Below are 24,672 nucleotides of genomic sequence, written 5' to 3'. Positions count from 1 at the left end.
CATAGAAAACGATCAGGGATTAATATTTTCTTGTATGTAGATTCAAAATTTATTTTAAAAATCTCATACGAGGGCCAGTAAATTTCAGGAATTTTAACGTGATCATCTACAATCCACTGTGTCAAATGTAGTCTCTTTGTGCTATCGTAAAACAAAAAAAGCAGTACTATATTCTAATATTGTTTTATTTTGGTTACCAAGTATTTTGTTGCTCATAGAAAGAAAAAGTAATTATTTCTAGAAAAAACACAGGCAGTGGAGAGGAGTTTTTAAAAAGGAGCCTCATATAAATCACCCCAATCAGTTTATTTTCACTTGCTACTAATCCTGCTCCACAATCAATGCATTACTTATGTTCTATCCACTCTTATAGAACAGTATATGAATGGACATGAGAGATACATGTGCACTGTCAATGAGTTTACACACATAAAGCTCTCTGCACAGGACCTGGAACAGAGTATTTGCTGTTTGTATGTGCTATACGTTGAAAATTTTATATCTTTAGATAATAAAAATGCAAGGAATATAAGGGAGGGTGAAAGAATAAAAACATTTTAAAAGAAAGTGGCAATGATACTTAAATTGAATTAGAGGTGAAGGCAGAAGAGTGAAAAACGTTCTTATATGAACACGCAAAAAAATCTAAAGGAAATTTGCTAATAATCTCAATGCTTGTGTATTTTATACTATTCCATGAATGTTGCATATTTTCCTAAAAATAAAAATCTCTTATGTCTTATAAAACATATACTCTAATATGTCACATGCAGGTTATTTTCAAATTTCTTAATTTAAAGAGTACAAAAGGGATTACATTCTAGAACTGTGATCTGGCTGGTGAAGTGGCTTATATTCACCTATTGGATAAATAGCTAATGTACAGGAAATAATGGCTAATATTTGGGTTGTTTAATAGAAGACTCATATATTCTCTGTAATGTAGCATTATGGACATAGGAGCATTTCAGTATTTTAGCAGTTTTGATATAATGTAAAGATTCTGAAGTAACTTTGAGTACTTTCTCCTAAAAAAGGATAGGGGAAATTCTGATCTATGTATTTAAAATTCAAACAGCCCATAAACCTTGCTAAAGAAGTCAGGCTTGTGGAATTAAACTTCATATTATATGTTAGCTTTTTATTTTTGCATAATTATAGACTAGATTCATAACCCTGTCCAAGATTCATATAGGCTTATACTGGTAGTTACAGGAAAAACTGTAGCTGGATATATTTAGCACTATGTATATAAGAAAAAGTATATGTTTATCAGAGTTCATAATAACGAATGGTAGTATCATGTTTATGTGTGGAGGTAGTATACTATTATATGGCATTACTCTGTGGAAATAAAACCTATCTGAGTTCAATCCAGGGGCAATGAGACAAACTACAAGCTGAGGAAAGATACTTTTAACAAATATAAATGATGAAGGAATGGTATCGTACACAGAATTTCTAAAAAGCAGAAGAACTAAATAACAACCAAATAGAAAAACTGGGTAAATGATATGCAAGTGCATATCACTGGAAAAGAAACATAAATAACCAATGAAGATGAAATAATGATCATCTTCAGTAATAAACAAGAAGATGGTAATTAGGAATACAATGAGATATCATTTAATCCCCCAGATGAACAAAAGTTAAGAAAGCTGACAATTCTGACTTTGGGGAGGGAATTTATACTCTTTTAGTGGTAAATTTTACAATAACTTTGGAAAACAAATTAGCGTTCTCTTAGGAATATAAACGGGCCACATCCTACAATCCAACAATTCCACATCTACTTGTATAACCCCAGAGAAACTACATATATGCCATGTGCACTACAAGACCTGTGCATGAATTTTCATTGCAGCATTGTGAAAGTAAAAGCTAGAAACAAACATTAGAGAACGGATATTGGATACAGTCATACAATGTACATAAAGTACAAATACATGCAATAAAAAGGCTATATTTTAGAAACAAAACGTTCAGTAAATTAAAGGAAATTGCAGGAAACTATACATATATGATATTTTGTTCTACTCAAAGTTTTTAAATAAATCAAATATTGCTTAGTGATAAAGTTAAGAATATATGAAAAAATTAGAATTTGTTTAGAAAAAGCATGACAATGATAAACACAAAGTACAAAACAATGGTAGTATCTGTGGGAGTGTGATATAGAGTAGGATCACCCAGGTAGCACATCACAGTGTTAACAATACTTCACTGGTATTGTAATATTTATTTTTAAGGCAGGTGGTTTTCATTCTGTCTTTTAAAAACTATTTTATATAATTTAATGTATAATAAATACTATAATGGAAAAATTATGAGTTGATATGAAGAAAGTATTATTTAAAACATATAGGTACTTTTCATAAATGCAAACTTTGTACGGTTGATAAAAATATTTGAGGTTTGAATAATACTGAAATAGATTAGTCAAAACTGCTCTATATCGAATATCATAAGTCTGTGTGTGTGTGTGCGCGCGCGCACGCGTGTGTGCGTGCCTGCGCGTGTTATTTTTCCACATAAATCCGTAAGTATGTTTATGGCAGACTAGCATATATTTCATGAAAAAAAGTTGGGTGCAGTCTATTCTCCACATTCATAATGAGAACAGATATACAGCTGAAATGAACCAACTAAGATGGCTTCAGGCAAATATGTCTACATCCTGTGATATACTAATCATCATTGTGAGATGAACCTAAATAATATAAAGCCCAAGTGTGGTAGATTAGATAATGGCCATAAATTCATCATACCCTTTTATAATTGCCTGCTCTTCTAATCAAGAGATGGAGTCTATCTTTCTACTCCTTGAACAATGGCTGGCCTAGTGATGTTCTTTGACCAATAGAATATGGAAGAAATGACACTTTTTGAGTTCCAGAGCCTAGGCTTCAAGAAGTGTGGCAGATTTAGTTGTCATGATCCTGAAATTGCCAGGTTAAAAACCTGGTCTGGTCCACTGGAGAGAGGTCTTGTGGAGTGAAAATAAAGGTGTTCCCATCAACAGCCAAAATGGACATCCCCTCATGTGACCCTTGTGTACATTCAGCCCAGCTGACCCTTAAGCTGAATACAGCCTGATGCGTGAGCCTACATTAAAACAGTGGTAGAAACACCACAGAATTGTGAGAAATAATAAATCTTCATTATTTTAAGACATTAAATTTGGGGTTGGTTTGTTTTGTAGGAACAGATAACTTAAACAGCAAAGAAGGTTGAATTTTACTAAAAAGAAGAAAGGAAGACTCCATGAAACATGATGCTGCTAAGAACTGCTAGACCTCCCTTCACTTCCGGACACACGCATTTGATCAACCATTTGGATAACAAGGGACATGTGAATATGCATGCCTTGTTATTTGAAGTATTCAATATTTAATTCAGCATTCTATGTAAGGTGAAAATTCCAACAACTTGCTCTCTCCCATTTGGGTGATTATAGCTGTGGAGTAGGTGCTGTCAGTGTTCACTCAACATTTACTGAATCAACAAATAAATGCTGAAGTCTTTACCATATTCTATTGGCTAGAAGCATTCACAAGTCTCACCCGTATTCTGGGGGAGGGGATTATATAGGCTGACAGGTCATAAACAGCAGAGGCAGGGATTATGGTGTCACTCAAGGTTCTGTCTGCCACAGTTGGAGAGAGTACGGACAATAATTCAGACAAATACTTATATACATATAAATACTAAGGGGAAAATTAAATCAGGGGTGGACGAGGCAAAATTAGAAAATAACAACAACAACAAAAATGGTACCCAAGGAAGGCTGGTGGCATTTCAGGTAAGACCTGATATGAGGGCAAAAGTCCTGTGGATTCCTGGGAAAGAGCAGGCAAAGGTAAAATCAAGAGCAAAGGTACTGAGGCAGGGTATACTGAGCATGTTTCTAGAACACTGCACATGCCTGGAACTAAGCAAGCAAGAAGGAAAGGAGTAGAAAATGTGGTCAGGGCACTAAGAGGACATCTACTTTTTCATTTGATAAAAGTAGAGTATCCTGGATGAGCCTGGCTGAATCGCGTAAAAATCCTTCAAAGAGGCCCTGAGCCCTTCCTGAAGCAAGAGTTTCTCTTTGGGGTTTGATGAAGTAGAAGGCCGTGCAGAGGAAGCCCACATGGCAGGGACCTGCAGGCGGCCTCTGGGACCTCAGGGCAGCCTCCAGTCAAAAGCCACAGAAAGTGGGGCCCTAAGTCATACAGCTGCAAGGAAATGAATTCTGTCAACAACCTGAGTGAGCCTGGAAATGGATTTTTCCACAGATAAGCCTCCAGATGAGAACACAATCTAGTGGACACCTGAAATGCAGCCTTTTGAGATCCCGAGCAGAGAGCATAGAATGAAACTGTGTCTGACTTCCTGACCCATGGAAACTGTTAGACAGTAAATGTGTGTTGTTTTAAGCCACTAAATTTATGGTAAGTTTTTTTACAGCAATCAAAAATTAATACACTGATTAAAATCGAGCTCACAAAGGGAAGGTTTTGCTATGTTCTTGCTGGATCAGGCGTTCAGTAAGTGTTGAATAAACGTTTCTTTTTGCCACTTAGAGCATTAGGCAGGCTGGTTCTGTCTTCTGTGAGCACGTGTTTACCTCCTATCAGGATCCACTCTTTGGGCTGTTGTCACTAGTTTCATCTCATCACTCAAACAGTCCATGGCCACCCCTGCTTCCAGACCTTTCACTGTAACCTCCCTTCAGTCAAGTGCTCTCCACCTTCCCCTCTGCTTGTTCAAATTCTACTCCCCTCTTGTGCACATCTTCAGCAGACATAAGTTGGTTCACCATTTAACAGTGATGTGTTTCCATTTTAATGATTCAAGCAAAAACTGTAAGAATTTAGGGTTTTTCTGAGGTCTAAATTTATAGACATTGCATGTTCTTTAGGAATCAACTAATAAGCAGTTATTCTCAGGTTTTTGTTTTCATTGCTTTTAATGCCCTAGTTCTCAAAACATTGTTTTAAATGTGTGTATGTAGTTTGTGTATGTAGTGTGTGTGTGAATATGGCATAGATAAGTGGATATAATTATTACTTACATGCCAGATATTATGGTAGGTTCTACAGACTATCCTCTTTACTCCTTTGAATATAAAAACAACTTCCATACGTTTTTTATTCTCCTTTTTGTTGAGGGAACGAAGGTGTGGTTATTTTAGGTAATCCCTCAAGGCCATACAACCAATCGGCAGAGCTGGAAATGGCACTTAGATTTGTGTGACTTCAAAGCCAATGCTTTTTCCAGTACCCTAAACTATCTCCTCAATTAAATAAAAAGTTATGTGAAACAAAATATATATAGTATCAAAATATATGCAAACAAGTATTTCCCATTATCTTATATACCCATATACTTATCAAAATATTTATTGATCTTTGACCTTGCTATCTTTTCTTTAAGTGTCTTTCAGGTTAGACACGTTTAAAGCTACTGATGCAAGTTAAATCAATCACAAATTCATAGATGATCTTAGAAAAAACAAATTGTACCTGAGCCAGCAGAAAAAAAATACGTGTTGCTTATGTGAGTGAGAAATGAGTGAATGAAACAGTGAGGTGATTGGTTTTCTGTCGAATTTCTTATACATAAAACAGCAAGTTTTTAAAAAAGTATGTGAGTCAGTCAAGATATTGATTGATCTATCCAAAAAGGTATGTACAAAGGCATGGACTAATCATTTCATGCACTAGATAGACAACTATGCTTTTGTATACCAGTAAATTTTATTTATAAATGGCAAGAGCACCACACCCTTACTTAATGTTCTCGTGGATCCAAGCTAAAGGGAATAAAACTTCCACATGGAAGTCACAGGATCAGATTCATACCTTGTATTTCTGACTCAGAATTGTAACTACCTACCTAAGAGCTCTTTTATAATATAAGTGAAAAATAATTTAAGATCACTTTTTCAGTCTGTGTGTGCTTGTGTGTATGTGTTTTTAGCTGAACAGGTGTGGTCAGCAGTACGCTTGTTTAACATAGGACTGTTGTCATGCACACCTATGGAATTTGGCTTACATAATAAAGCAATATAACAGACAATCTCCAACCAGCCTTCGAGATAAACAGAGAAGAGTCATCGGGCTACAAGCTGATGTTGGCAATACGTACAACATTGATTTATAAAGGAAAGAGGATTAATTGCTTCAATGTCTCTGATTCTAATGATAGATTCAAAGAAAAATGATGAGAACACTGTATCCTTGTAGAATAATCACTCCTAGTCAGTCAGTTCTAATTCATATTGAATGGAGTCACTGAGGCCATTCATTAGGTTTCTGTACAACTTGTGGGGTGCAAAGAACAGTTTTAGTAAAGCTTTGATAAATGGCAAAGATTTACATAAAGTTCTAAGAAATAAAAATGTTAGGAAAACACAAATTTGAAATTCACAATTAGGAAACAAGATTTGGTAACTGGTTTTAATTTTTAAATTTTTGAACTTTAAAAAGAAGTGGAAAAAAGCCTATTTCACAGGTAAAAATGTTGATAATAAAATACTTGCCCAGTCTTTACCACATAGTCATTGACCTCTGGTCAGAGAAGACTTATTCAGGTTTAACCTCGGAAATTCAGTGGCTAATAATAATAATATTTTAATAATGATAATAGTAGTACAAATACTTTTTATAACAACAATAATAGCAGTAATAATAGTAATATGAATAATGATAATTAAAATGTATCAAGTGCTTCCTATGTTCTTCCTTTGTGTCATTTAATTTTTCCACCACGCCACATGGAGTAGACATCATTATTATACCACTTTAAGGAAACGTTTTAGTGGCAAATCACAGGCAATATCTGTTCTTGAAGAATTGGCCATGTGTGTGCCTTTCTGGAAAGAACAGGTAAGCAGCTTGAAAGATTTGGCCATGGTCCTCCCTTCCTTGAATCATAAACCAAAGATAATTCAGAGGTAACTTATTCAAACTATTAGTCTTTTCAGAGCACTTTGCAGCTAAATGGATAAGACCTTTTAGCTCTCCACATTTTTCAAGGTACTTTTGTTACACTGCATCTGAAATTTCATCTAAACCCCTTGAGGTAGGTGAGTACTGCTATCAATACATGGAAGAAAACATTGCTTAGTGATCAAGAGCTATGGTGTCAGACTGCCTTTGCTGTATCCTGACTTGTCTGCATATTACCTATGTGAATTCAAACAAGTGATTCAACCTGTTACTCAGTTTTCCATTATGAAAATAATAATAGTAATCACATCATAAGTTTGATATGAAGACTAAACGAAATAATGCAGGTAAGTCTTTTAGAACACAGTATGAGCTCTATGCGTATTAGCTCTCGTTAAACCTATTTTACAGGTGAACGACCTGAGGCAGAGTCCAATGTCCAAAAAAGTGAGTGTCAGGCTAAGAATCCATTACCATAACATTAAGTTCAACATTGTTTCTCCTTCCCAACCCCTATGTCAGTAGTTCCCAAACTTGACTTTTGGATCTCGTGGCAAGCCAAAAAATTATTTCAAGGGATCCTTAAGCTCATATAAAATAATAATAATAGCACCTAACATTTATTAAGCATGTACTGTGTTGAGCACTGTATTAAATCTCTTACATAGATTATCTCATTTAATTCTCAAAACCCTATTTGATAGACATTATTAGTTTATTCCTTTACAGATGAGGAAGTTAAGGCCAAGAATATTTAAGTGATCAAATAACTGCCCGAGGACACACCGAAAGTAAGTTCCTGAGCCAGGAATCAAATTCAGACAATATGGCTTCAAAGCTCAAGTCCTAACATTCGCTTTCACCTACTGACTAATTTAAGTAAACAGATAGCGCTTCACCCCTAGAGTTCATCACCCTCAAAAGCTGGACACACTACACTGCCCTTCACTATCCCACCATCACAAACCCCAGTGTTTTTTGTAACTATTTCTTTTCACGTTTGCAACACGGACAACTTAAAGAACCTACCTTCTCTCTTTGTTCTGGAGCATTTAAGATAAACTACCACAATATACCCAAGAGTAGGTTCATTAAATGTAATTACTCTCCTTCATGCCTCCAATTAGAAGGGCTTCCCTCATATAAAATGTGAAAATGATGTTTTTTTTATTTTTAAGGGGTTTTTTTTGCATTTATATTTCTAAACTTCATTAAACATGTACAATTTATGCTTCTTTATTTTGATTTTAGGTTGTAACCTCAAGAAACAAAATACATGTAGACATATTAACTTTATTTAATGCCTATTTAAATATATATGTTAGATTAGATGATATCCAAGATCCTGGTACTAAGATTTAATACTTCATTTTTTTAATTTAGATTTTTTAAAAATTGGGAATATATTTACATGGTTCAGAAATTTTAAGGTACCAAAAAATATTAACTTAATGAAGAATCTTCCCCCTATTCTTTTCTTCTAGTCACACAATTCACTTTCCCACAAGCAACCACGTGTAAGGATCTTGTTTATATTTCTGGATACATTTACATACATGTAAAAATATTTGTACATTTATATGCATATAACTCCCCTTCTTCATTTTTATACTTATATGCCTTGTATGGTAGCATACTTCACAAATTCTCCTGTTTCAAGTTTTATTCTCTTTCTTTCTCTTTCTCTCTTTTCCCCTCTCTCTCTCTGTTTAATATATACACACATGATGCAGCAAGATCAAATATATATGTATTTTTTATAAATGCTCCATACTGGTATTAAAAACTTTGCTCTTTCCATTGGTAAATGCATATTCTACTTTGTGAGTGAACCACAAAATTTAAGCAGTTCCCTATTAATGGCTATTAGGTTGTTTTCAGTCATTCCATTACAAATGACTAACTTTGCATATACATCAGTTTGCACACGTGTGAGCGTATCATTTGTGTAGCACAAATTCCTTGGAGTGGAATGCTGGGTCAAAGGGTATGAGTATCTGTAATTTGATAAGTATCACTGAATTGTCTTCCAAAGCGTCTGTCCCAACTTATAATTATTACTCAATTATGAAAGTGTCTCTTTCAGTTTTCCATTAACACTGGAGAGACTATTAGCATCTATGTTTCATGCTTAAATAAGGTTATACAATGCACATTCCGAGGATGTTGGTGGGTTGCTCAGCACCAAAGTTCAACAATATAGCCCTTGATTTAAAAGAATAAAACCATGTCCATTAAAACAATAGTGATGACAATTATGTTTTTTAACAGTTATCTAAGATTCAAAATCATAAATATGAATGCAAAAGTTCAGTGTTCTTGGAAGATAAGTTTTAATCCTAACAGGTCAAATTAAACATATTTTTCAGTTGTAGAAAAATCTCAATTACATTAATGATTTTATTTCTATAGAATTATTAACTCTCTTAAGTAATTAACAAAACATCCTAGACACAATTTTCACTTTAACAGCCTAAAAAGAAAAATCTCAAATGGCAGAGACTCTGCCAAAAACTTTTTGTAAAGTCACTTCTACCACTTGTTGAGAAACAACTACACGGCCTACTTTCTTTATAAACATCATGCAATGCAATTTGTCCAACCACTTTATGAAGGTTAATAGTATCAATCCAAATTTAGAGAACAAACAACTGAGACTCAACAATATTAACTAGCTCAAGGTGACACAACAAATAAGTACTGGCAAGTAAGTGAATGGGTAAAAATTTCCCACAAATACTAGTCACAAAATAAATAGACAAAAACATTGTTGAATGAATGAATTAAATATGCAACAGATGTTTAATCCTGCTATAGCTACCTAAAGCAAATATCTTACCTCAAAAGCAAATGACAAAGAAGGGATGAAAGACTTCAGATGACCCAATCTACACAGCATTAGGAACACCAAGCAACGGAAAGCTTCCAGAACAGCTGCCTTAGGTCTGAAATAAAATGTCATTTACATGCATTAGCTTTATTTTGTTTTGTTTTGTTTTGTTTGCGGTACGCATGCCTCTCACTGTTGTGGCCTCTCCCGTTGCGGAGCACAGACTCCGGACGCATGTGGGATCTTCCTGGACTGGGGCACAAGCCCGTGTCCCCTGCATTGGCAGGGAGACTCTCAACCACTGCGCCACCGGGGAAGCCCTACATGCATTAGCTTTAAATATGCTCTTTATTACCTGGTATAATTAATAGAGTGATATATACTTATTTTAATTTTCAAGAAACACATAGTATTTTAATATATTTGAGGAGCATGTGCCTCTGAAGCTGCTTGAAAAAAGGCATTAAACTAAGACACAAAATGCATCTTTTAAGGAAAATCTATTCTTTATCAATTTATTGCTTAGTTTGTGAATTAGGGTGAAACATTTTCAATAAATAAAATATTAGACAACTAAATTTCTAGGGTTTCAAGACTAGACTCCCCTCACTGACCCAATACCTTCAAACTTCATTTAATAGATGACTTCTTAGGATGACTGACATAGTTAACGACAGTACTCTAAAATAATGAATGCTCGAATTATGAAATATTGGGAACATGACAATGTGTAGTTAAGTCTAACATGATAGGCAGCATAGATCTTTATTAATCATTTTGTGATGAATATTTTCGTTATATATAGTATTCTTGAAATTCAAACTCTAACATATAAAATAGGTATATGTATTTAAAATGGAGTTGAGGGTCACACAGATAGGCATTTCTAAATTGCCTTATAATAATAGGAATGAACAGCTACTTTATCGGATTAAAATACATTTCATATAACAGTCAACCAACATTTATTGTATAATTAAATATTTTCATAAAAGACAAATGGTATTTTTATGTAAGGTGAATTTTTAAATAAAATATTATTGAATTAATGTCATTATAATAAAGTTATATTTTATTTAGTTAATTTAGAATATAGAGGTAAAGAAAAAAGTATAAAAAAATCTAAAATAGTGTATTTATTATAAGCTTAAAAAATTCTTCTGCCATCAATTATGACATGTTGTGGACTTCCCTGGTGGTGCAGCTGTTAAGAATCCTCCTGCCAATGCAGGGGACACGGGTTCGAGCACAGGTCCAGGAAGATCCCACATGCCATGGAGCAACTAAGCCGGTGCGCCACAACTACTGAGCCTGCGCTCTAGAGCCCACGAGCCACAACTACTGAGCCCACATGCCACAACTACTGAAGCCTGCGTGCCCAGAGCCCGTGCTCTGCCACAAAAGAGTAGCCACCACAATGAGAAGCCTGCTCACCACACCGAAGAGTGGCCCCTGCTCGCCACAACTAGAGAAAAGCCTGCGTGCAGCAATGAAGACCCAATACAGTCCAAAATAAATAAATAATAAAATTAAAAAAAATAATGACATGTTGTTTCTATAAAATTGAATATAACATTTTTGTGCAAAAATAGACAACACATTTCTACCAAATAATTTAAACTCAGTTAAAACAGGGTGACAGTTTATGATTCATTTGCATCCAAGTAATGTGATTTTTGTGTATGTGAAAAAAATGTTAAGAAATTTTTTCCCTTGTAAAATAATCTTACTTCATTACTGTAAACTATTATTTTTTTAAATTGATATTTGGGTAATATTCAGTGATAAAACAGAAAATAAAATGTCTGATTTAAAACACATTTATTTTTATTAATTCTGTTCTATCGTTTACTGTTTAACTTTATATTGTGAAGTGAAACATACATAGGGAGAAGTACACAAAACAGAAATATGCAGCTCAATGATTTTCAACAAATAAACCATATAACCACTACTCAATAGTAGTCCCCCCCAAAGACATCTCACCTCCTCAATACTTCCACCCTCCCTCTGTTGCAAAAAGAATCACAACCTGTTAGTTTATCATTTATGCTAATCATACCATTTCTTGCTCTCTTTTACTTATATTTTTATTGCTTTAGCATAAATTTCTAAAAACTGTTCTTTTTTTTAAAAAGCTGTTCTTTCCTCATCTTTTTTTTTACTTTTTGTAAATGAAATTATATTGTCTGCACCTTTTTGTATTTAGCATCTTTCAGTCAGTGTTGTTAGTGAGATACATCTACGATTCTGCATGCAGCAGTAGGTCATTCTTCACTCGTGCATAGTATTCCACTGTGTGAACCTATGAATATTCATGCATCCATTCACCTTGTGAAGGACATTTGGATTGTTGGCCACATTTGTTTATTAGGAACAATGCTTTCTGAACATTATTTCACGTGATTTTGGGGTGCATTGTTAGTATATATCTGGAATTGAATGGCCGTGTTATAGGGTATATATGTGTGTGTGTGTGTGTGTGTGTGTGTGTGTATATATATATATATATATATATACATACACACACACACACACACACACACACATTCAAATTTAGTAAAATTCTCAAACCGTTTTTCAAATTAGGTATCACAATATAAACTGCCTCCTTTAGGGTGTGAGCATTCCAATAGGTGGTATTGTCAATTCTTTTAATTTTAGCCATTTGTGATACAACGTCTTTGTTGCTTATAAAAATTGGCAAATACCATCTCCTACCTGAGAATTTTACTTTTGTACTGTCTTAATAACAGTTAATTTTTGAAGAACTGACTTTCGTAATATTATTCTAATCTAATTCATCAGTTTTATCTATGTGATTAGGGATTTCTGTGAACCATTTAATATTTTTACCTACTCCAAGGTTATAGAGATATGTTACTATACTATCTGCTGGAATCTGTACTGGCTTTCCTCTCACTTTTAAATCTGCAATCCCCTGACCCCAGAATTAATTTTTTATGGTGTGAAATATTTGTCAAGTTTATTTTTCTTATTCCTATGTGGAAATTCAGTTTTACTAAGACCATTTATGGAAAAGATAGCATTTTCCCGTAGCTCTGCAAGGACACCTTTGTCACAAATCAAGTCCATATATATGCATAGATCTGTTTCTAGGTTCTCTGCTCTAATCTTTGTGCCAATAAAACATGTCTAATTACTGTAGCTTTATAATAAATCTTGATAGCCAGTAACTCAACTCCTGCCATGTAAAAAAATCTCAAGATTGTGCTGGCTACTACTGGGCTTTTGCATTTCCATATACATGTATTTTAGAAAGGTCCTGTCAAATTCCACAAAGAAGAGACCTTTTATAATTTTAATTCAAATTGCACTGAATATGTAAATCAATTGCTGAAATTATAATCTTTACAATATTGAGGATTCTAATTTATGAATAGTTATCTCTCCAATTTTAAAAATTCTTTATTTTTCACAGTATTTCAATAGTTCTATAGTGTAGTTTAGAGATTTTGTACTCATTTTTTTAGGATTGTTTTTTCTTGCTATTTGATATCTTTGATGCTATTGCACAAAGTTTTATATTTCCTAGTACATAAAAATATCGTTGATGATAATTTCTTAAAAACTTTTCTGAAATTCATCCATTAATTTGAATAAATTCCCTATAGATTCCTTAGATTTTCTAATTAATTCACTAATTAGCTTTTAGATTAACATAAATTAATTTTCTAATTAATTTATTAATTCCTTTCAAATCCTTATGGCTTTTCTCTTTCCTTTCTCCACTGACAGTTTCCAGCCCAGTGTTAAATAATGAGCATATCTAACTGCTTCTCAGTTTCAAAGGAAAATTTTCAACATTTCACTATCAAATGTGAAGCTTGCTATAGAAATTTGTATAAACAGTTTTTACTTCACCTACATTTTTGCTGGATATAGAATTACAGGTTAGCAGTAATTTTCTTTCAGCACTTTAAACATATCATTTCATTCTCTTCTGGCTTCCTTTGTACAATGACATACCTATATCTCAGTATGAGTTCCTAAATAAGGCCAGAGGCAGGGGAGACTTTATATAAATATATACAATAAGAATAGCTTAATGTATCATAGGATATATTGTGATAAAATCAATAGCTTGCTTATTTGGCCTATTTATTTGTATCCACGGAAACAAAAAAATCTTCATTAAAAACATAAAACTATGCTATTGTTATTGGCTGATTGATAATTTTACTACGTATATGGAACCAACAGAACTGTGATCTTTAAAACGTGATCCTGATTCTTTGGATCTGGGTAATTATTTCAGATTATCTTGTGACTCAGTTTTTCATTTTCTTTTCTTATGGCTTAGTATGCCTTTTATTTCTAATATAGAAAAGTAGGGATGGATAGAAAGCCAAATAAGTTAAATAAAATAAACACAATTTTTAAACTATAGAAGAAAATACGTTTAAAATTCTACACACCATTTACATATGACTATGTGAAGTGTGCCAGCCGCATCCCTCTACCAAATGTTTATAGCGAAGGCATACTGTACACAGCTCCATTAACCATTTGGACCTGCATCTTGATGAAACTTCAGATTCTACTGATATTCCAGAGCAGCTATTAAGCATTTCTTAGGAAAGTGACATGATATTCAATATAGATTAAATGTATGTTTACTGGACTTTTACATTTAAAATTTCCTGAAAGTAATCTGGTTATTGGTTACCTACTTGAAAAACAATTACACTACAACGATGATAAGATTTCAAGAATGACTGAGCTTTTTTGCCATTTTTCACAGTTACATGTAAATTCTATAATTGGTGAATTCTGAGGTCATATTGCTTGGGTTTGTGTTCTCTTAGTGTTCTTCTGTCTGACTTTCATAACCTGTAAAATGGAGTTTATAGTAATTCTTATCTTAAAGTGTTACAAGAAATAATTAAGCATTCTGTGGCACATATTAAGTACATAAGTATTAGTATTAGTATTAATTTTAATGATTGATAAATACTAAGCAATAACAAGTGGGTGTTTTGTTATATACCTTCAGCCATAAAAGCAATTTAAAATTGTTTAAGTGAATGTATTTTCTGGCCAGAGTAGTATTTGAAACTGGATTCATTAAATACTATGCTGTGTGAGGGTAAAGGGCATAAACTTTAAATATGCAGTTGGCCCTCCATATTCATGGGTTCTGCATCTCAGATTCAACCAACTGCAGATGAAAAAATATTTTTTAAAAATTCCAGAAAGTTCCAAAAAGTAAAACTTGAACTTCCCACTGCCAGCAACTATTTACATAGCATTTATATTGTACTTACAACTCTTTACATAGCACATACATTGTATTAAGTATTATAAGTAATCTAGATAGATGATTTAAATTTATGGGAGCATGTGCGTAGCTTCTGTGCAAATACTATGCCATTTTTTTTTCGTTTTTGTTGCTTTGTGTTTTGTTTTGTTTTGTTTTGTTTTGCGGTACGCGGGCCTCTCACTGTTGTGGCCTCTCCCGTTGCAGAGCACAGGCTCCGGACGCGCAGGCTCAGCGGCCATGGCTCACGGGCCCAGCCGTTCCGCGGCATGTGGGATCTTCCCGGACCGGGGCACGAACCCGTGTCCCCTGCATCGGCAGGCGGACTCTCAACCACTGCACCACCAGGGAAACCCTACTATGCCATTTTACATAAGGGACTTGAGCATCTGCAGATTTTGGTATGGGGGTGGGCGGGGCTGGGTCCTGGAACCAATCTCTTGCCAATACCGAGAGACAACTATATATACACTTAGGTGTATATTCTGAACTGTTCAATAGCAAAGGAAAAATAAATAATTTTTAGGTTTTATTACATACTCAGTTATACTCTATGTTTTGCTTACTTAATCACTATATTTTATAAGTTTTCTTAATATACTTGAAAAACCTAAATTTCACTTAAAGGGCTTAGATTTAAAATGGACCTTTGATTTAAAACCAGACAAACCACTACTCTGTCTCATTTAAAATGAAGGTGTGAATTTGTAGTTTCAACTTTATTTTTTTAATAACAAACATTTGCTGAATTTCACATATATTTTTAAAACCACATTATAAAGTTACATAAAATGAAAGAATTTCACTTCTTACCTTTGATCCAGAAGAAATCCAATGGAGGTCAAAGTCAGGATAATGAAGCAAGCCCTCAGAAGGAGAGTGACCTGTGATAGTACCTGTCAAACAAACACAGAGACCAATGGATCTTTAGATGAGTCATCCAAAGGAGCATCAGAATTTAAAGCTGACAATAACAGACTCAATTTTATTTTATGTTATACCATTTGTTACTGACATTTTTCAAGAAGGTTGAATATGCAGACAACATTTTGGTTTTCCTAATGTCATTTAGTTATCTTGTTGGACACTTGGAGAATGAATTAGACAATTCTAATGATGTTTTGCTTAAAGTGTTCTTTCTAATAATTCTCCTTTGAAGTTTTGGCTTTCGTAATTCTTTGAAACACTTACGCCTCCACATATGGAGAAATCACTTACATTTTTATGAATAAATATCACATTTCAATGGTTATTTTTAATATCACCAATTCTTTGTGGTTTCAAACCCAAAAGTGTCTTTAATAAAGAAAATATTTAAAGGAGAATGTATTATGAGTGCAAACACATACATGAAAGAAATTATGCACATCCACTCACATTTTTATTTGATGAAATCTGTATGTTCCTCTGTACATGTCAAGGGTCCTTTTTTGAATTAGTAACAAAAACCACATATTTCTTTGTTATAATTATAAATTAATTATGCATTTTGTTTACATGTAAAAATTTAATAATAATATTTATTGAGCATCTACTATTTTATAGCTTCCATGCTATGTGTTTCACACATGCTAATTCTTTTCATATTCCCAACAAACCTGCAGAGTAGGTATCATCATATATGCTTCATATGTGAAAAAACAAAGCTGGAATCAAAAGATGAAGTAACTTTTCCAACATCACACAGAAATAAATGATGCCTCTGAAATTCAAAACAGACCTACCTGTCCCTCAAGTGTGACAATGGTAGAACACATATGAGCAACAAACTTAAAGGGGGCAGAAGCAGAGATCTATACTGAAGTTACATAGCTCATGTTAGGGCCAGATGGTTACCACTTCAGATTGAGAGTGGATCAGTAAAAGCAAGGAGTTAGATGCACAGCCAATGGACGATTTCCCTACTCCCTGATGGTATTTATGTTTCACCTTTATGAGAACACCAAAGGTTGTTTTATGTTGGCTAAAATAGTGATTGAATGCTCTCTCTTTTTTCTTTTTCCTGAAATAACTAGAGGTAATTTCAAGTCATTACTAACTAATATACACACCTACAACTAAGTAGCATCTGTCCAAAGTTATAAACAAATGTTACCAATTGCAATTGCTGCTCACATCCAATATCTCAGTTCCACGTCATCTTCTAAATCAGCGCTGTCTCTCATGGCCAACTTTTTACACCTCCCTAGTTACTTTCTAAATGCCTACAATGGCACCCAGAATTGCCAAGGGGCTTTAACACTCCAGGACAATAGTTTAGTAGAAGAGTATTGTTGAGTGTTCAAAAAACTGAATAAAAAGTGTCAGAATGTTTAGGAATATGGAGACAGTGCTGGATATCAGATATAGGATAAGGAGTTCAGTGAACTCCAGAACGTTTGAATGGAGAGCAGGAGAGTACTATTTGGGTATGTGGAATTCCATGGTGGCTGCTTTGGGACAGTAAAGCAGAAAAACAAAAACAAAAACAAAACAAAACAAAAAACACACCAGAAAAATATTGTCTTGGTGGTAGAGGTAACTAGGTGTGCTTGAGTAGATTAATGTTTGGTTAGGGGAACTATTTTGTCTCTAAAGAAAAATGCTTCTTACACCATTATTGCTTCTTTTTGATCTTTTAGGGAAAAATTAATATGGAAGGGAGAAATGATTTGTGCCCCAAACCTATAGCATGATTTTAAATGCTCTATAAGAATGCAGCGCTTGAAATTATTTGAACCTATTAGCCATGTAACCAGTCAAATTGTTCAGCATTTCTAAGCCTCTTTTATGTGTTCAGTACACCTGAAATAAAATATGAGTTTGGCAAATACTATAATAAAGTACTTAGAAGAGTGCTTGGCATAAAGTAAGAAGTCAATCTGTGATATGATGATTATCATTTTTATTATATTCAGGCTATACTAATTTTCTAAATGGCTCTTAGGCTAATCTTAATTAATTACAATAAATTAAGGAAGCACAAATAAAAGGTTTATTAGCTCTTTCAAATATCATAGGAAATTCAGAGACAGGACAAAATACATTTTTTGTTTTGGTTAGGGAATTTTGATACCTGGACAGAAAAGAATAAAGAACTCCTCTCTCCACAAATTGCTTCCTGGCTATTGGTTTTTGTCTGAGTGAAAACCAACTTAATACAGCTATCTGGCTGCCTAGTGAAGCTTCTACTTGGCTATTACACATCTGAAACTTAGCCTGCCTAAAACCATGTATTTGATTGCCTTCTCCACACCACACGCTCCCCACTTCTCTTCGTTTTAGGGATGGTACCCACAGTTTTTCATTTGCTCAAGCCAAAAACCCATAACTCATCCTTGACTCTTTCTCTCACTATCTACTTCTAATACATCAGCACTATATTTGAAATACATCCAGAATAAAGATATTTGCTACAAACAGCACACACAAAAAATACCATGTTTCACCCCCAACATTATCTCTATTATATTAAAATACCCTCCTAACTGGTCTCTCTGATTCTAAATTGTGTGTCCACCTATCCTGGCTTCCCTCCCCTGGTATGTAGCCAGAGCTATCTCTTTAAAACTATGTCATTAGTTTTAAACTAAGTCATATTATATCATTCTTATGTTCTAAATCCCCCAGGAGCTTGAAATCTCAGTAAGAATAAAGCTCAGAGTCCTTACTCTGGCCTCTACACAACATACCCACTATTATCATATAATTCCTGAATCATTTCTGTCTTTCATTCTTATGCTACATCAGAAATTTTGCTCTTCCTTGAATATGACAAACATCCTTCCCATTCAAATCTGTTTCATCTGTCTCTTAGGCTTGAAATGACTTCCCACAGTGACCCTTATGGTTTATTCCTTCATTCCATTCAGGTAACTACTGCATGCCCTTGTTCATCCTGTATAAAATAGTACTTCTCCACAATGCTCTATAACCTTATTCTGTTGTATTTTCCTCCATACAACTTATCACGCCCATACACTTACACATTTACTTGTTTGTTCATTCTCTAGCTGTTTGTTGTCTGTCTTCTCTCACTCCCTAAGAGAGGTTTTATCTTTTTATTCACTATTATATCCCAAGTACCTAGGACACTGCCCAGCACATAGTCAGTAGCTAATATGGTTTTTGAATGACTGACTGAATTATTGAATTATTTTATATTTGTGTTTATTATTCATACCTTTAATATAATTCTAATTGGCTTAATAAATAATTTAATATCACAACATTAATATTTAATTTAATATCAGTATTTTAGTCCTTAAAATTAAAATTATTTAATAATTTAATATACTAAATGCTTGTGTTAAATATTTAAAACATTAAATACTTTAATATTTCTATGTTTAATTTCTTAAAGAACAAAACTGTCCTAAAACTGTTTGAGTTTAAAGGAAACTAAGATTACCAGAAGAAGAAATCCTATATTGAACACATGCTTCCTTTAGAGAGTCCATTTTCCTACGAAACTCTTAAGTTTTTCCATATTACATCCTTTGATAGGCTAATCAGTTGATCTTCTCTGACTTCTGCACATTCATTCCATGAATATGTATTGAGCATTTGCTAGGAACTGTGGTAAATAGGAGTTTAAGAGAGTGAGCAAGAAAGACAAAATCCCTGCCTAGAAATCACACTACTTTAATCCCTGCTGGTAGGACCATAGTCCAGCTACACTAGAGCAAAAAGGAGGGAAAACTAGGGCTTCCCTGGTGGCGCAGTGGTTGAGAGTACGCCTGCCGATGCAGGGGACACTGGTTCGTGCCCCGGTCCGCGAAGATCCCACATGACGCGGAGCGGCTGGGCCCGTGAGCCATGGCCGCTGAGGCTGTGCTCCGCAGCGGGAGAGGCCGTGAGAGGCCCACGTACCGCAAAAAAACCCAAAAAAAAAAAAAACAAAAAAAAAAAAAACAAAGGAGGGAAAAACAGAATAGACTTTATAGACTTTGACCACTGTAAGTACTTAGCCTCCTATCTTTTAAACAAGATGTGAAATGACATGAAGTTTGTTAATTTTGTATAACAGTACAATTTCATTTTTCATTGGGTTTACTACCATTTTACACCATTCACTGCTAGTATATCTTTCATGTAAGATACTGCTGTCCTAAAGTGCTAAAATGGAATTATTCTAAATTAGGCTTTGAATATATTATAAGTCTTTATCACAAAAAATGAGAAGGTCCATAACTATAAAAAGCTTATGAAGCAAGGAATTAATTTTCCTCCTTTAAAATTACCTTTCAAATCCCAAGCAGTTTGGTAGCTCTTATTTCCATAGGTTTCTCAGTGCGGGAATTGCTGGGCAGATTTTTATGCTTGAAAAAAGCAAACATCCCTGCAACTTTAAGTAGATGAGAAAAAAATACTCATGAGGCAACGTTAACTACATAGGAACTCAAAAATTACAATTACATGTTTGATGCAATGTTGCTTAAACAATTAATGAAGGTGTGAGAAGTCCTCCCTTTGCCCACAGGTATATAAAGAAGAAAGCCTTTTTCTTCTCGAATGGGGATATCACCCTCTTACTATTCCACAGAAAAATTCTGGTGATCAACATAATTACCTTTCATGTTTTCCCACCCGACAAATCTCACAAAGGGAAATATCAGACCCATACACTATGTCCTAAAATAATAGTAAGTGTCTGTATGCATTCTTTTTTAAAGAACTTTGTGTATTGTCAGAGGTAATTTGATAATATTTTCCATAGTTTTATTATAAGGATTTAGAAATGAAAATGTCTTGATTTTATTGTATCGGGGTTGTGCATTTTTAGGATTTTCTGAAAAGATCTACTAAAGTCATTATTTTGACTCAAAATGTTCATCTTCCCAAACATCTGTAAAATAAGGTCAAAATTTTCCTAATACTTAAGTGTCTGTAACCTCTGATGTGAAGGCAGAAAATCTGGTTTGGGGCACACTTGCTCTGCTACCTCATTGTCCCTGTGACTCTGATGGCTCCTTTTAGATACCTTGTGCTGAAACCTAAGGCTTGAAGATGCTTCCCAGTATTACAACATAGACACAGGAACAGAACTCAAGGTGATATCATAAAGCAATTTGTAATTCTATATGGATCTCAAGAATCTATATTGAAATAAGATCCTGTTTTTTAAAAAATATATAACAGTATTGACTATATTTTTTTCCAATATTTTCAGAATGTTTGGTTACTGTTGAAGCATACATAAGGAAATATAATTAGATGAACATTTTCTATAATTTCAAACAAGAAGCAAACTAAATAAATATATCAGAGGTGAAAATATATTGCCTAAAATGTATAACAAATATATAGTTCAGAAGCACTGAATTGGTATGGAATAGTGAGTTTCTACAAAAATGTGTAAGAAATAAAAGCAAAAAATGTTATTTTAAAAACTTTAAGTAACATAACTTGAAGAATAGTTACGTTGTAGTCATATTTCAATCTATGATTCCACTCTGTTAATAATGAATGTGCACCCAACTAAACAGAGAAACAAGGATTGATTTCCCTCCCACTTGAAAACAAAACAAAACAAAGCAAAACCACATACCTGAAACAATTGTTTTCAAGACCCTGGACACCAGGCAACAAAGGTCAGTGATCCCAGGGAAACGGGATACAAATGACATGACCCCTCACTATTGCTCCAGGTTACTACCTTGAGAGAGTTTCTATGCTGCCACACAGAGGGAACTCAGAGGGGCCTGGTGGACTCCCTGATTTGAGGAGATGGAGCTGGGATTTGGGAGAAGCCAGGGAGGCTATTATTTGGAAGAGAGTACCAAAGAGGAGAGAGCTGCATAGACAGAACTCTATTCATCTGCAGTGGGTGCCATCAAGTCTCGTGTATCAGCTCATACATGTGAGGAGACTATCAAAGGTTAGAAAAGGACTAGAGCTTGCAATGCCCAGAGCTCACAACAGGGCCAGCTAGAGTACAAGTTCCCATCAGCCAGACGGGACAGCCTCATGATTCACTGGGCATTTGGTAGAGAAATCTGTGCATTGACATATATACAATGGAATATTACTCAGCCATAAAAAGGAATGAAATTGAGTTATTTGTAATGAGGTGGATGGACCTAGAGTGTGTCATACAGAGTGAAGTAAACCAGAAAGAGAAAAACAAATACTGTACGCTAACGCACATATATGGAATCTAAAAATTTGGTACTGATGAACCTAGTGGCAGGGGAAGAATAAAGATGCAGATGTAGAGAATGGACTTGAGGACACAGGGGTAAGGGGAAGCTGGGACGAAGTGAGAGAGTAGCATGGACATATATACACTACCAAATGTAAAACGGATGGCTAGTGGGAAGCTGCTGCATAGCACAGGGAGATCAGCTCAGTGCTTTGTGATGACCTAGAGGGGTAGGATAGGGAGGGTGGGAGGGAGGCTCCAGAGGGAGGGGATGTGGGGATATATGTATACTTACAGCTGATTCACTTTGTTGTACAACAGAAACACAACATTGCAAAGCAATTATACTCCAATAAGGATATAAAAAAAAACCTGTGCATTGAGTTTCCAAAGCTGAATTAAAGTATCTAATTTTTACATATTTTTAATAAGTCAAAATGAGATCTTAATTCAAATTATAAGCAGTTCATGGTTGGTTGTATTTATTATATGATAGCTTTTAAAAGAGCTGCCTGATGCTAAACAAATTTTGAGACAGTACTAATAGTATGAAGATAAATATATTTAACTTCACAGTTAATATTTCATTATTTGATGCAAAAGGCATTTTTAAATGTTCAATTTCCCACTTTATTATATTTCAATATAGTGGACAAAAATAGATTTTTCACAGGAATTCACAGTGATCACTTTTCTAAGTTCCCAAAGTCTATGCTTATTAGACAGGTAGCTTTGGTTAATATCCTTCCTTTACTAATACACATTTATTACATTCATTTCATGGATTTAAATTATAATTGATGCTCAATTTAGCTCACATTTCTTTTTTCATATTACTTCAGTTACCACCTAAGAACTTTAGGAAATTAAATTAAATCCCAGTGGGCTGCACTGGAAGAAAACAGTATGTGCGGAATACTGACTTGAGAGGTTTCACGTAGGACCTAAGTTAGATCTAAATTGTGCAAGCAACGCTGTCTGTTATGAGAGTACCACTAAATATATTGATTTTTTCTAAGGGTCTATTAAAACATGTCAATATGAAAGCATTGGTTACAAAATTTTAGTGCCCATAATGTTTTACAGGGTACAGCAACCAGGGGAATTTAAGACTATAAAAACCTGTTTCCAAATTTATATTGGATATTCTCAGATGCCTCATATTGAAATATATCACCAAATAATCTGGGTTAGACATATCTACAGTAACTTTATTATATATTCTATTATAAGACCCTGTTAAATATTCAAACTGTTTTGAGTGTGTCTATTATTGAAAAGGATAGCATTGCCTTTACAGTTTTACTTTGGAAACATGCTAGTGCGTCCATATTTCCATTTCAAACCCGTATTCATGATATCACCCCATGAGGTGGACCCTGGCAGCTGAGGAATTGATTTCCCAAGCATTACTAAACTAAAATCAACATAAAAGACTGTGGGTCATATAACTAAACTAAACACTATATATTTAAATGTATACATTGCAAGTTTCAGTAAGAAAGAAGTGTGCCTTTTCCACCTTTTTGGTGGCCATCAAATTGCTATTTTGACTCCCAAAGTTATTTATACAGAACTTGCACACATTAAACAAGTAAGTATTTATCTACTCTGGTAAACGCATAAACAGAAAAGGCTGTGGGACTACAGCAGGGTCCGCAATTACATGTCAGCCACAACTTTTCTATGTGATTATTGGCTACAGTGAATCTGGAAAAAAAATATTGCTGTTGGATTTTAATGTCTTCAGATGCTTTTAAACATCCCTGAGACTAGAAAGGCACTATAGAATTTTGCAAATAAGCAACCTTTTTTCCTATTTGTACAGCATGTTTTTAGCAAAGAAAAACATGTGTGGGAAACAAGTGAATGCACTTTTCAAAATTAATTTGTGTCAGGGATGAAGCTGTCTCCAACTCTAATTTTAATTTGAAAAGGATTTCATCACTTGATATTTCTCTTTGTCGACATATCTACATGAGTTTCTCATATAGTTTTTTTACGACAGTAGAAAAATTCTTGTGAAAACCATGCTATGAGTTACATATTTTAACATACACCCTGTCTGGCTACATTTTAACCCAAGAAGCACTCACACATGCCTAGACCTTCAAATTCTCTTGGTGAGCTTAATATTAAGGCCTCTACTTCAAAATCAAAATGGGTAGATTTTCATTTTTATTTCTATGAACTAGGTTAATTTATTTTGAGACTGTATTTAGTACAACTAAAAAAAATTCAATAATGCAAACTGTACTCAGTATTGATCAGTATATCAAGAGTTAGATATTTAGATGTAGATGATGTAGCTTTTCTTCTGGTGCTATTCAATTATCTAAACTCTATTAACACAGGCATATTTTAATCATAACTTAGGTGAACAAATTAAAATAACAAAGTAGTTTAACAAAGTAATCAGTGATGGGTTAATTAAGTAATAGTTGAAGACATGATTATGAGACCTTAGGTTAAGCAATTAATAAGTCTAACCATTATGGTA

At 34.2% G+C, this 24,672-nt stretch overlaps 1 protein-coding gene across 1 annotated transcript in view; it reads right to left on the bottom strand.

Moving 5' to 3' along the window:
• The window catches only part of AGMO (alkylglycerol monooxygenase), a 385,566-nt gene that overhangs the window by 148,462 nt on the left and 212,432 nt on the right, over positions 1-24,672 (bottom strand). Inside the window, exons 13-14 of the mRNA XM_024767092.1 lie at positions 15,863-15,945; positions 9,778-9,883 (exon numbers count right to left, since the gene is read on the bottom strand). Of these exons, the coding sequence (XP_024622860.1) occupies positions 9,778-9,883; positions 15,863-15,945 (189 nt within the window). The remainder of the gene's footprint in view (positions 1-9,777; positions 9,884-15,862; positions 15,946-24,672) is intronic.

This window comes from Neophocaena asiaeorientalis, unplaced genomic scaffold (assembly GCF_003031525.2).
Source record: "Neophocaena asiaeorientalis asiaeorientalis breed wild unplaced genomic scaffold, Neophocaena_asiaeorientalis_V1.1 scaffold70, whole genome shotgun sequence".
Classification (NCBI taxonomy): domain Eukaryota; kingdom Metazoa; phylum Chordata; class Mammalia; order Artiodactyla; family Phocoenidae; genus Neophocaena; species Neophocaena asiaeorientalis.
Note: the sequence above shows the minus strand (reverse complement) of the source record. Positions and strands in the feature narration are given on the sequence as shown.